General features: G+C 25.6%; 1 protein-coding gene across 7 annotated transcripts in view; it reads left to right on the forward strand.

The window, feature by feature from the left end:
- nAChRa6 (nicotinic acetylcholine receptor alpha6 subunit) overlaps positions 1–14,012 on the forward strand; it is a 349,900-nt gene that overhangs the window by 92,071 nt on the left and 243,817 nt on the right. For 3 of the 7 annotated variants that reach the window (XM_006559069.3, XM_006559070.3, NM_001080095.1), the window contains 1 exon segment: positions 11,495–11,636. The exons of the other annotated variants lie outside the window; for them this stretch is intronic. In XM_006559069.3, coding sequence (XP_006559132.2) covers positions 11,495–11,636 — 142 coding nt within the window. 7 annotated transcript variants of the gene reach the window in all.

Here is a 14,012-nt window from a genome sequence, read left to right on the forward strand (position 1 = left end):
ATATTTTGTTTCATGAACTTTCGAACTGTTTTGGCAGGGATTATGTAAGTGCGTTTAATTATGTAGATTGACAACAATGTTCGTAATTCAAGTTACAAGCTGCTGTAATGTATAATTTGGATGCACAAGTATATCAATGAATAAGTTCTAAAATTGTATATCTTCATTTGATTAATAGATTTTTTCTTTCGTAATAACAATTGATAAGTTTTTCTATTTATGCTTTTTACAATGCACTGAACTATAATTGTGTAAGCTAATAATTTCTCTTAGTTTTGCGATCTTTGCTCTACGAATGCATTTGCCACAGCATACATTTTTCAAAAATTTCATAATTTAAAAGCAAGTTTAACCCAGGCTAGGCACGAATTATGAAACATTTTCATAGAAATGCATAGTTGAATGATAATAAAACAAGTTAATTGGAACAAGAAATAATTTCAATTTATACAGAAATCGCTTATATAGGGTGATGATTCATAATACAAACGAGATTGGAAAGATTCTATATTTCATTTAAAATAAAACAAAAATATAGAATAAAAATTTTTACAATGCTTCGTTTTCGAATAAATTCAAATTCGTGTAATCATTTATCGATTTTTGTCTTTTGAAAAATTTTCAAATTTGATTAATTCATGAAGTCTCCCACGCGATTTAATTATTCTTGATATTCTTATTTCATGTCGTAGAATCTCTCTGAATTCGTGTTCGTATCATAAGTTTTGGACCACTCTGTATATTCTTAGGTAAACATAATTATACGAATGTATTAGTGTATGCAAATTTCTTGTATTAAAATCGTTTGTCTTTGTTAAGGGGCACTGAGACCACGCCTTCGAGCATTCTCACCGTTCACTGATAATCCTTTGCATGTTCTGATATCGGATCCTCGATAGAATTTCGCGTTCTACACGTAGTGCAAAGCCGTTGCGTTTCTGCAATAATAATTTTCACCACTGATGCTTCGTGAAATGTAAACCACGCAACGATAGAGATAGGCTCGGTAGTCGGCGATTCATTCGATGGTGGCCATGAACAATGGAAATGTGCATTGTGTGAATAGATGGCGAGATACAGAAGCTTTAGCGAGTTATCGCCTGCTTTTGTTAGTTAAGATGCAAGCTACGTGGTCGGATTCGAGAATCATTGGATACGTGAAATTTTGTTTCTTAGAATTATAGAATTACAATTAGAAGGCCTCGAATTGAATTATTTTTAATTCAGAAAATGGAAAATTATGATTTTTTTTATTCATCATGGAAAGTAATATAGAGAAGAGAAATAAATATGAATCAATTTTGTAAAAATCACATTCTTTCTTTCATTTTTTAATTTCAATTTTGGAGATGAATTAATAAATTTATGACAATATTTAGCAGTTTGAATTTAAGGAAGAGATTAGTGTCTTAATCTTAAGAGAATTGACAATTTCTTGGAAATGCTTTCTGAATTTTAAGTTTCAATCATTTGTTTGCACAACAATATTTTTACAAATATTGGTTTATATAAATGTATTATTATAGTACATTTTTCTATTATAAAAGAAATTATTAACTGTTTTAAGTTATAATATTGTATTTGTATGGAATGACTTAGTTTAATTGAGTAATGAGATTATTTGATAAAGATCCAAGAGAAAAACTCTGCGAATAGATGAGCCCTGTGTTGGATTTTCCTAGCTGAATGGGAGTAGAATTTATGTAACTCGATAAAGCAGGAAATGTCATATGTTCAAAGTGACAATGCGAGAACTCCGAGAATAGAATATGAGATAGAATATAGAATTTTACCATCCTCTCTATATTTTCTTGATTTTACACTCACGCATTTTTATTTTTCTTAAACTGATAGATGATTTATCAATAGTCAGTTATCAATATTAAAATAAAGAAAGTAAAAAGAAATATTTCTATTTTACAGTTAATGGTATATAATAACTATATTTGATAAATTAACAAATCCATTAATTTTTTAGAAATTCGATCATGTAATTTGAAAAAACTAAAACGTGAATTTTTCCATTCCAAAGAATTAAATTTTATTTTAAAGTATTAACAAAATTAAAGTATTTTAAGAAAGATTTTAGAAAATCTTTAATGATTTTTGTTGACTGATTGATTATAGTGATTGATTATAGTTAAATGAATTAAATTTTTTAACAGATTATCGATTTAATAGATGAAAAAAATTTATCAAATTAAGTATTAAAATAAAATAATATATATAATTAAACTAAAACTTATTGAAACTTTGAGAGCATCTTCAAGCTAAGTAATAAATTCCTCGATAATTCAATAAAACGCAAGAGGATAGAGACTCGTCAATAATGAACGCTATTATTTTTTCTTTAACGATATTTTTCTTTAATACTATCAATAATACATTTATACAGTAGCGTAACTGATAATAGCGTACCACTAACACCGGCACAAAACTTTAAACCAAATTTCGTGGCGAAGACAGTTTCACAGTGGAACCCTGACGCGAACTTCCCTAGGATTCAGAATTAGGTCTCACGACAGTCAATTTACTACTAGTCTGTAGTTTGTACCAACTATAGTAGCTCGATAGACAGGATAACAGGAATAGTATATTCGAGTTAAGCTGGCGAAACAGCGTGACTCGTGGATCATCAGCTTATGAATGCAATTTCATCAAGCACCACGTGTCAACCTACACGTGTATACGCGTCGATGGACCAATTAACGTTTGTATTTACCAAGGTCGTCATTCATAATGAACATCTTCCGTCCTAATCATCCGTATTAATAGAATTACGCGTATCGAATATGGATTAATTGAGACAATCGATAGTAAGATACAATTGGAGAATGTATCTCTCACAAGATCTGATATTTCTTATATTCCTAATTATTTCAGTTTCAATATATAATTTTAATTCTTTAAGCATTTAAGCAGACAAAGGAGGTTATTATATCTTTGTACTATTTGAAGATGAATGAGTATCTTTTCAAGAAATTGTTTGGTATAGTTATTATTTGTATGTATATTTATAGATAATATTATCTGAATTTATGTTTGAAGTTCAAACAACCAAACAATACAATTATTCATGCATTAAGTAATATTACTATATGACAGTTTTATATTAAAAAGTTGCATTATAATTTTTTCAAAAATGCTGAATGTATCCTAATTACTTATTTTTTATTGCATTCTTTGGCGTAGTGATTGTGGAAAAATACAGTATACAAAAAAGTCTTAAGAAATTCTTATTCAAATAAACATGTAAATCACAACACAAACAATGTAACAAAAATTATAATGATAAAAATATCAATCTCTTCATTCATGTACATTAGAAATTTCTCTCTTTTCTTTCCTGAGCAAATATTATCCACTTTAAAGGTTACGAATCTTTTTCTTTTCATCATCCTGTAGAAATATTATAACTGCGACCAAAAGGTCGTAATTTTATATACCTTTAAAGATTTTAATAGAAGATACCAAGGGATTAGCCTTTATTTTAATTTATCTCCTGTATCAAGTTACTTTTATTAGAGACAGAATTTATGGCACTGCTATTTAATTAAACGAGAAACGGATAACACGGATGCTTTGTCGTATTTTTTAAAGTATCGTGTATTATTATAGTCCTCGTTCCATCAGACAGGAACTGGTAAGTTTACGAGGCGTTTGTCCACGATAATCAGGTGCACGTGATCCGCTGCATTCTACGCTTGCTCGAGCATGCATATGCGTGCAGGCGCGTATGTAATGCCCACGCGTGAAAATTACGTGGGCGAGCTGACGTTCTCGTAGAAAGAGACAACATGCCATTCTCTCTCCTATTCTCTCTTTCTCTCTCTTTCTCTCACTCTTCGACGAGAAGTATGGTTGTTAACTCGAACCAATATTAACGACTTCTTTTTAATGTGAAAAAATATACGCTTCCTTTGCTACTTTTTCTGTATCACCAATCTATTTTCTCTCTTTTCTTTTTTTTTCCTGTTGCTATAAAAAAATTTTCTTCTTTTTTCTAAGTAATGTGACAAATATGAAAATAAAATGGAAAATTTTGATAGAAATGTATTTAAGAACAATTTTCCTCATAAATGTCGGATTTGAATAATCTTTTTTGTCATAAAATGGTAATAACTATTATGCGATGAACAAAAATATCAATATTAAAAGATCTCTTCTTCGTATCATTTAAAATAATATAATTATCAATCGTGTTATCATTAATTTCAGACAACGCAATTTTTCAAAATTTTTAAACCAAATTCTACAACCAAGTTTCCAACGATCCATAAATTCCATCATATCCGCCATTATTCCACACTACTCTCGATCTCCGTTTATTTTTATTCGAACAATCCTTTCACTTGTAGACCACGATCTACGCGGTCTGTACATAGAATATCGCACGTGCGAATATTCGGAAGAGCACGATCGTGTTTTCATTCGCGGGGAGCGCCATTCATGCCGGTGGTTCCCTCAGGCAGCTTCGAGAAGAACGTTGACGGCGAAGCTGCGAAAAAGAGACCAACCAGCCATTCACGTTGACACCCGTTAACACACATATTTCGTCAAAGGGTGTAGCGCTTCGTCTAACCAGTCTGTAAGCGACGTCCCCCTTCTATTTATCATCTCTCTCTTCTTCCATCCTTATTTATCACATCCTCTTTCTCCTTCCCCCACACTCGTCTCCGGTGCTGCCCCTCTCTCGCTCTTCCTCTCAGGTTTCCTTGTTCCCTCGGCACACACTTCCAGCGAACACTTTTTCAACACCCCTCGCCAAGTCATTTTCATTAATCTAAATCGACGTTGACAACGTTCGTTTGAATGAAAAGCGGATCTTTTCCAGCCTCCCTTTGTGGCTAACTATTAAAAGGCTCATCCACCGTCTGGTTCACCAAGGAGATACGTGTGTTTGTGAATATGGTCGCGGGCGGAATTATTATGGACGATTATTTATTATGTTTCGATGTGATATTGATTGTAGATGTAGGGGATGATGATTATTTCGAGATGGATATTTTTCCAGTGGCATTTTTATCGATGTATATTCTAGTTTTTGAATAATTTAATTGGTTTCGTTGTGATATCTTTTTTTTTTTTTTGAATCGTTGTACAAATATGTTTGAATATTATTATTATTGAAATTTACGAAATGTTATTTTTCCATTCATCGAATCGAAAACTATTATTCAACGATATAAATGAATTGAGAAAATGTGTATTCAAGGATTATTTAAATTTTATTTCATTATTGTTTCAAACTTAAAAATCGTGTTGATATTTTCATTTTAATATGTAATAATTTTAATATGTTAATAATTTTAAGGAAATTGGATGGTTTTGAGTATTTTCACATAATATTATATTCTATGTGGAATATAATATTGAATTTTTAGATAATTTCATAACAAAATTGAAAAATTAAAAAATATTTTTATAAAAGATATTCTAGATAAAAAATAAAATATATTCAAAGAAAATATACTCAAACAAGTATATTGTTTTCTTCCAACATTTTAACAATTTAGAACCTATTAAACTATAAATCTATTATATTATATATAAATCAATCAATCAAAATATTCACGTATCCTTATCACTCTTATTTTTCTATTACAAAATAACTTCCATTGAAGTCCAAAGATAAGGTATTATTCAAATATTGGTATCTAAAAAAAATTTTATCGATGTTTTCAATCTTATAACTTCGGAATAACAATTTTCTTGTCTCATATCAAAATCTATCTTCATCCATTTATCAATGGTAGAACACGCTTATTGTCTGTTACATGATTTCTTAATTCGCGTATCATTTGTTATCGTTGGATTCGATAACGTATATAAATCACTCTTTGAAATATTCTTTGAAAAATACACTGTTCTACTTTCTATATTATTCGCAGTTCATCAATTATAAGAATTCTCTTTTGAACAATATTGAAATTGAAATATGGTGTTATTGTAGAAGTTCTTCCTCTTCATAGGTCCATCGAAGGTTTTGGGAGTGCTTTGAATCGAACTAATCTCGAGAGAAGGATCGTTTAGAGTGACCTAGAATTAATCGATCGTATCATTTTTATTTATAGCTACACTTTTACCTTGATGGAAAATAAGACTAGCTTGTCATCGTGTGTATATTCAGAATGCATGGATCTTGCGAAATATGATAAAATTTGGAAAAACGATGCTTGTCAATGAGACACACATAGTTCAGTTTCTCAATATTCTCAATATGATCGAATTTAAGTTTGAAATTTTGAATTTGAAACGATCAAAGTTAATATTTGATATCTTGAGGAAAGAAATAAAGAAAATTGTAAAGATGAAAAATTTAAAAAGTATAAATGATATAATTAAAGAATTTAAAAGTATTAAAAATTATGTAATAAATGTAGTATATTATAATAATTATCTAATATCTAGTAATAACACTGATGTGATAGATGATATGCAGTCATTTTTTGATGTTAATTAAAGATTTTTTCTAAAATTTTTGTAAAATATTAGTTAAAAAGTATCATTATAGAATTAGAATTTTTAATTTAACATACCTGAGAAATTTTACTTTTAAATATGTCGTTTCTCATTTAGATTATTACTGAAAATATTTTTTAAAAATTAATCCAATAAAATAATGGATAATAAAAAATGTAAAGAATGCAAAACACTATAAAAGATTAAATATTTTCAATTGCATATTATTGTAAAATGATATAAAAGATCTATTTTTATTAAATTCGAAAGTTTCTAAGTCCTTCAATATTAAATATATGGACAAAATATTCTTAATTTTATAAGCATAGTTGAATCTCATAAATTAACTTCTAAAAACAATCTTATAGAATATTTTGTCTTCTTGAATTAATATTTCATCCGTCAATTAACTTGTAAAGTAGTTGTTTTTTTTAAAATTCATCGTATATTATGATGGAAATAGATATAAAAATTGATAAATTATAAGCTATTTAATAGTAAACTATACATTTTAAAAATATAAAATTTAATTAACTGTGATATATTTGAAATTTGAAATTTACAAATTGAAATTTATATTATTAGTTTTAAAATTTCATATTACAAATTATCATGTTTTTGTTACATAAAAAAATATAAAATTTTTAAATTATTAAAAAAAATAATTACAAATGTATATACAAATGTACATATTACAAATTTTAAATTGTAATGAAAATTGTGATGCTATGACTTTAGAAATAAAATATAACAAAAAATTAATATCATTTAAAATATTTTATTTTAAAACATTTTAAAAATTCTTATTCTAAAATTTCCTAATTAGAATAATTATACAATAAATATTCTTTTCACTTGACAGAATAAATATAAGAGCGAAAAAATAAAAGCACACGCTTATACAAATTACACCAATTCCTTTATTCTTTGAAATCGATCAAAAATCGAGAAAATAGAAGGATTTACATTTGACTTGTTCTTGATATTTGCCAACGACAACAATCGAGATCGTGGCACGTGTTCTGCTCATAATATTACAAAGGTGATTAATCAGCACAATGCTATATGTCGGTGCTATATAAACTCCAGTTCAACATTAGATCAATAGCACATAATACATTTGCTTAATCTGATTAACGATGACATTGATTTCGTTCAAACGATGAAGATTCACTTTAATGCCGGCTTAATCTTTTTGTGAAAAGAAGTATCTATAAATAACGAAAAGAATAGCTAAATTTACTTTTAGTTCATGCAATAAATTTGTTTATTTTACATATAGAGGAACGATAAAGAATCTTTATGATCAAGAAACCACATGTATTATTCTTAAGTAATATTTTTAAATTAAATTTAATTTAATAATAATAAAAATTAATTTAATAATATAAAACATATGTTTTATACGTAAAGATTAATTTAGGCGAATAAATAGAATAAATTCTAAAGTTTTTCAATGTTGTTTCTTTAAAATTTTTAAATATGAAATTATTTGGAATTTTTATTTATATAACATAACATCTTTATTACTTTTTTCATATGGAAGTATATATTTTTTTATGTTTTTATATCATTTATTTATAATAATTTTTTATGAGAAAGATATTTAAGTTCATTAAAAATTGGATCATTTATATGATCATTACATATATTCATTTATGTATCATTATATATTCTATGAAGTATTAAAAATATAAAAAGTTCTTATTCCATATAATGTTAGTTTCGACAAACAATATTATTTATTTAAGTTTAAACATAGTTGAAAATTCACGTAGTTTGAGAGAATTATCAGAAAAGTGACCGTATAAGTATTATGAAAAAAAAAAAATTTGTAGAGCGATTGATAGGATGAAAGTTCCGAAAGTTTCGACAGTTTTGCACGAAAGTTTGAAAACTCCAGTAGTAGCGAAAGCGCCAGAATGTCAATGTGGTTCGAGAAGCGAATCAAGAGAAATCGATATATTGATGTGAAAACTAGATGGAACAAAATAAAATAAAAAATAAAGAATGAGAAAGAATTAAATTTGTGCGAATATGACACTTTCAATGATTTTATTTTTACTATTTCTTGAAAAGTATATAATATTTTCAATTTTCTGTATAGAAAAAAAGAAAATAAAGCGAATAACATATACGACACACAATAATGAATTCTTTGATAAATATTTTTATTATATTTCATTATCAAATAAAAATTGGATAATAGATTAATGTAAAAATTATAATAGTTTCAAAATTTTTAAATTTTAAAAATAAATTCAATATTGTTTATTCATCTTCTATTTTTAATAAATTTTTCTAAAATATATATATATATATTACAAGAAAAGATGAAAGTAAATAAGAACAAGTGAAATATCATCGACAATGAAGATGCACAAATATTTGAAGTATTTGAATATAAATTAAAAATAATTTTTGAAAAAGAAGTATTTAAAATTCACTATATTTTTTATTGAAAAATCTTCTTTTTTTTAGAAAGAAATCTTTGTACATATTTTATATTTTATTTAAATATTATACATATCATACACATCTTATATTTTTCTTAATTTTCTTTATAATTTTCTTAATTTAAACGAAATATCAATAAATTCTCTTCGATATCAATGAATTCGTTCATCGAAAGTATCCCTGATTTCTTTACAAACTCGCAATATTCACATTCGTCCCAGTTGCAGTGACATTGAGTTCTCGGACACATGTTTTAACCAAGTTCGAAATCCGGGCACGGTGGCAGGACCGAATGCGAAATGCAACAGGATTGTGTCTACAGGGAGAATAATGGCTATAGCCAGAATCGAATTCGGCGCACGTGCATCCATTAAAGACAGACCGAAATATTGCGGGGTTACGACAAATGCACTTGTTCGTGAACTAACCCCTTGCTACGTCCAACAACACCCAGGATTCAATACTCCCTCTCACTTTTTTCCCTCCTACTTTCCTTTCTTTCACCATCTCCATCGCTATTTCCTCCTCCCTGCTCTTTATCAGACTTTTTTTTTTGTTTTCCATGGCACATTCAGAGCCCCTCCGTTGTGTCTCGATATGCTCGCTTGATCGTAACCATTGACGTAACGTTTTGTGTGTGAGAATTACTCGCTTTTTATTCTTTTCTTTTCTATATTTTAAGCGAAATGTAGCCCGTTTTTATAATTAGGTATGTATAATCTAGAGAATACATTTAAACGAAGGATATTGAATGCATGAGCAGTTTGTGAAATATTCTGAAAAGTTTTTCGATAATATTATATGATTTACTATATTTCAAGACATTTAATTTAATTTGTGATTGTATTGTAGAAAGATATCGAAATGAATTTCTAGGAAAGTGCGTATAAATAGTAAGAGAAGATATCTTTTTGGAGATTCATATAAAAAAACTCTTAATATTTATTATTGTAATTAATTAAATAATAATATAGAATATTAAAAAATATATAAACATAAATAGAAAAGGTATATTTGTAAAAAGAGTTTAAATCGGAAAAATATTACTAAAAAATAAAATTAAAATTTGTGAATATTATTAAAATTCTTTCATTTCTAGAATAGAATAGAATATCGTTTTTATCTATTTTAAGTTTAATATCAAAAACATTATAAAATCATGTAAAAACTACTTTAAATTATGATACATAAAACACACTAGCTTCTACCGCAAAATCTAATTATTCCAACGTAAAAGAAAAGAGTCGACGCTAATGAACTAGCACTACGAGCTATTTAGAACCTACGATAAAAAAAAAAAAAAAAAACAAAGAAATATCAAAGAATAATAACATATAAAATTAGAAACAAAATATTTATTTTTTTAAATTAAATTATTAAAACTTGTTCTATTTTATTGTTTTTTTTTTAAATAGATACACTTTAATTTTATAATTTTCAAAGATATAATTATTTTTCAATCTTTAGAAATTGTATTTATTTTCAATAATAAATATTATTATAGTTGGAAAACTAATTATAAAGCTATGTTATTATAATTTTTAAATATTCTAGAATTAGATATATTTTCCATTTTCTAGTGCTAAATTAAATTTTCAATTATGTAGTAATAAACTTGTAATATTCATGAATAATAAATATTTACGGATGTGAAAAAATGAAAAATGAAAAGAATGGAGAGTGAAGATTTGCTTAATGCTTATATATTTGTTTTGTTTTGTTTTGTAAAATATATTCCTGAATAAATTTAAATAAACATACATATTTTGTACATAAAGAATATAATATTTTCTATGATATATTTTCCATATTTTCAGAATAAAATTTTAAAAAATAAATATAAAAATTTTTTATCAAAGTTAAAACTAATCATTTGTAATTATTTAATTATAAACTATTTTGATAAAAACTTAAAAAAGTCTAGAATCATTGATTCTATAATTTAATTAACATAGATTGTAATGTTAACATTGCAAACAAAGAAAAATATTTTATTATAATATTATTGAAATATTGCAATTAGTTAATTTAAAATAAACTTTGATACTAAGAAATATTGTAGGATTGTTAAATTGTATTATTTTACATACTTTTATATTTTTATTTTTTCATTTATTGTTGTATTCAAAAATAAATATCTTTTTCATATATTTAAAAGAAGATTTATGAAATTCAATAAAGAAAAATCACATTCTTTTATTTTATTTTAATTTTAACAAATAATTAACAATTAACAAGTTTTATAAAATAATATTATTATTTAGTATAAAATATTGAAAGTTATGCATATTTAAAAATAATATTTATATTATTTCGTTATTCAAAAATTATTATCAAAAATATTAATATTATACAACAATAATATTATTATTAAAATAAATAACATTATTTAAAAACTATTTCTATAATATTATTTCTATATATATAATATTTTTATAATATATTCTTATTTCTATAATATACAATTATGTTCAAATATCGCGGCAATAGAAGCGATTCCTTCGGATCCTTTCGTGTAAACTCGGATACTTTCGTGTAGACTCGGAAGCGCGCGCAGCAAACGGCGCAGAAGCGAATGCGCGCGAATAGTGTATTACAAGCTGAGAGTGATGTGTCATCGTGCGTTATTTTTGGTGTATTATTTGTGTTATTTTCCTTTCTGAGGACACGTACGAAGCTCCAAACTACTTATTTTCATCATATATACATCATACATCGTATGTATCTTATAATTTCTTATTTAATTCTTGTTTATTTCTCATTTAATAATCACATAATTTTTCTACTTCAATATTCGTTCATAACGATACGAAATACGTCTCAATTGCAAATAAGTAGTCTCTTTTATATTTATAAAGTAATTAATTGATCATAAATCAAGTATTGAGCAATATTTTATATTTTATTTTAAGAACAATTGTTATAAAGCAATATTTGTTATATTTTACTTGGTTATCTCAATCATTTCATCATGTTAAAGACTAATGACGCATGCGTAATGGCGGTTCTCTATTTTATGGCGGTTAATAAATATGATTGCATCATGATCTTTGTCCAAGAAAGATTTTTTCATATATTCTATTTTTCCGTTGCATATTTAGTATTAACGTTATCGTCAATATACATAATATATATAATATATATACATATACATATACATACATATATATATATATATATAGATATATAGATATACATATATATACACACATATACATATACATATATATATATATATATATATATATATATATATATATATATACACACACACACAATATTTTAGATTTTATTGGATTTTTCTCTGTTTTAAATATTATTTTTTGTATTTATTTAAATTCAATATTCAGCACCGGAAATTTCCTTTGATTTTTAATAATACAATCTCAAATATGTTAATTATTTTTTCTTATTATTATTAGATAAAATATAAATAGTCATATTAGATAAAGATTAAAACATTTTATATTTAAGTCAGATATTTATAAAATATTTTTAATTGTTAATAATTAAAGTAATAATTCAGTTTTCTTTTATGGTGCAAGCTATGATGCAAGATTATTTTAGGGAAAATATTTAGGGAAAATTTTATTATTGCATAATTTTTTCTTAAATAATAAATAATAAATAAGGAAGAAAACAAAGATTGTAATTATAGAATTTCTAGCATAGATTCGAATGATTAAAAATTCATGTAGTTTCGATTCGAGGTCAAATGTGTACAAAGCTTAGTAGGTCTGCCAAGGGATTACAATGGCTTATTTGCAATCGTTGCTCTGTAATATATCGAATCCTCGTGTTCACAACAAACATCTATAATGTTTACTTGAAAAGAATTTTCGAACAAACTTTTGCTGAAAGTGGAATTTAATATTTAACAATGGAAGTTAATATCTAGCCTGCATGCGATTAATATTGCAACTGTCACTGAAAACTGAAAAATGCTTCCATCAAGTATACTTTCTTGCGTTTAGGATCTTAATGGATTGAGTAATGATTGATGATACAATACATGTACATAATCTAGAATATTAGATATCTAAAATATTTTATTTTTAATATGTTAAAATTTATGTTCGATATTATCCTTGTATACAAATTCTCATAATTTAAAATTATAAAGTCCATTGATTTATTAATTTAATGATAAAACATTGCTATTTTAAATCTAGATAATTAACATAATTATAATTTTTTTAGATAAATATTATTAAGAATAAAATAAAATTTCAACTATTATAATTCATTAAATTCAAATATAATAATTTATATATTATTTATATAATATTCAGTAGTTTTTACTTAATATATAGGTATTTAATATAGAGATTTATTATAAGAAATTATTAGATTTGCATTTTATAAAAAATTAATCATTGAAAAAAGAGGAAGGTACATAAAGTATTATGTACATGTAATTACAGTTAAATATATAATAATATTTTGAAAAATTACATATGTTTAAAATTTGAGGAAACTTTATATGCATTAGTTAAACAATTTACATCTAGATATTATCATAATATTTAAAACTTTATCATTTTCTATTAAATCAGAATCTAAAAATATTCATCTTTTCAAAGTCCATATAATATCAAAGTGAAAAAAAAATTTTCCACGCTATTTTCTTACAAAGTCATTAAATCTTCTGCAAGTAGAATATACTTTAAAACAATGTATACGAAAAATCTTTTTGCATTTTTTAAACAGCTAAAAAAGAAAAAAACATACATAACGAACGTAAAAACTCTGTACACATGTAGACATGAAATATATCGTAAAGAAAATTTGAAAAGTATGTATATACAAAAATGTCTGACAATGTAACAATAGGATGAAACACATCTATCGTTTATTGTTAGACACGTATTTTCATGAAAACATCACCAAACTTCGCGCTATAAACGAAACAATGGTTCCGGAAAATGCTTGTTTTCTCGTATTTTAAGTCAGTTCTCCGCAATACTACTTTATTAAATAATTATTTTTGCCTTCTCTATCTACCAACTAAAGTACAGTCGTTCGCTACAATAACTCACGACAAAATTTATATTTATGGCAATTAACTGCCGACCCGTACTAGCTGTTTTGGA

This window comes from Apis mellifera, linkage group LG2 (assembly GCF_003254395.2).
Source record: "Apis mellifera strain DH4 linkage group LG2, Amel_HAv3.1, whole genome shotgun sequence".
NCBI classification, from domain to species: Eukaryota; Metazoa; Arthropoda; class Insecta; order Hymenoptera; family Apidae; genus Apis; species Apis mellifera.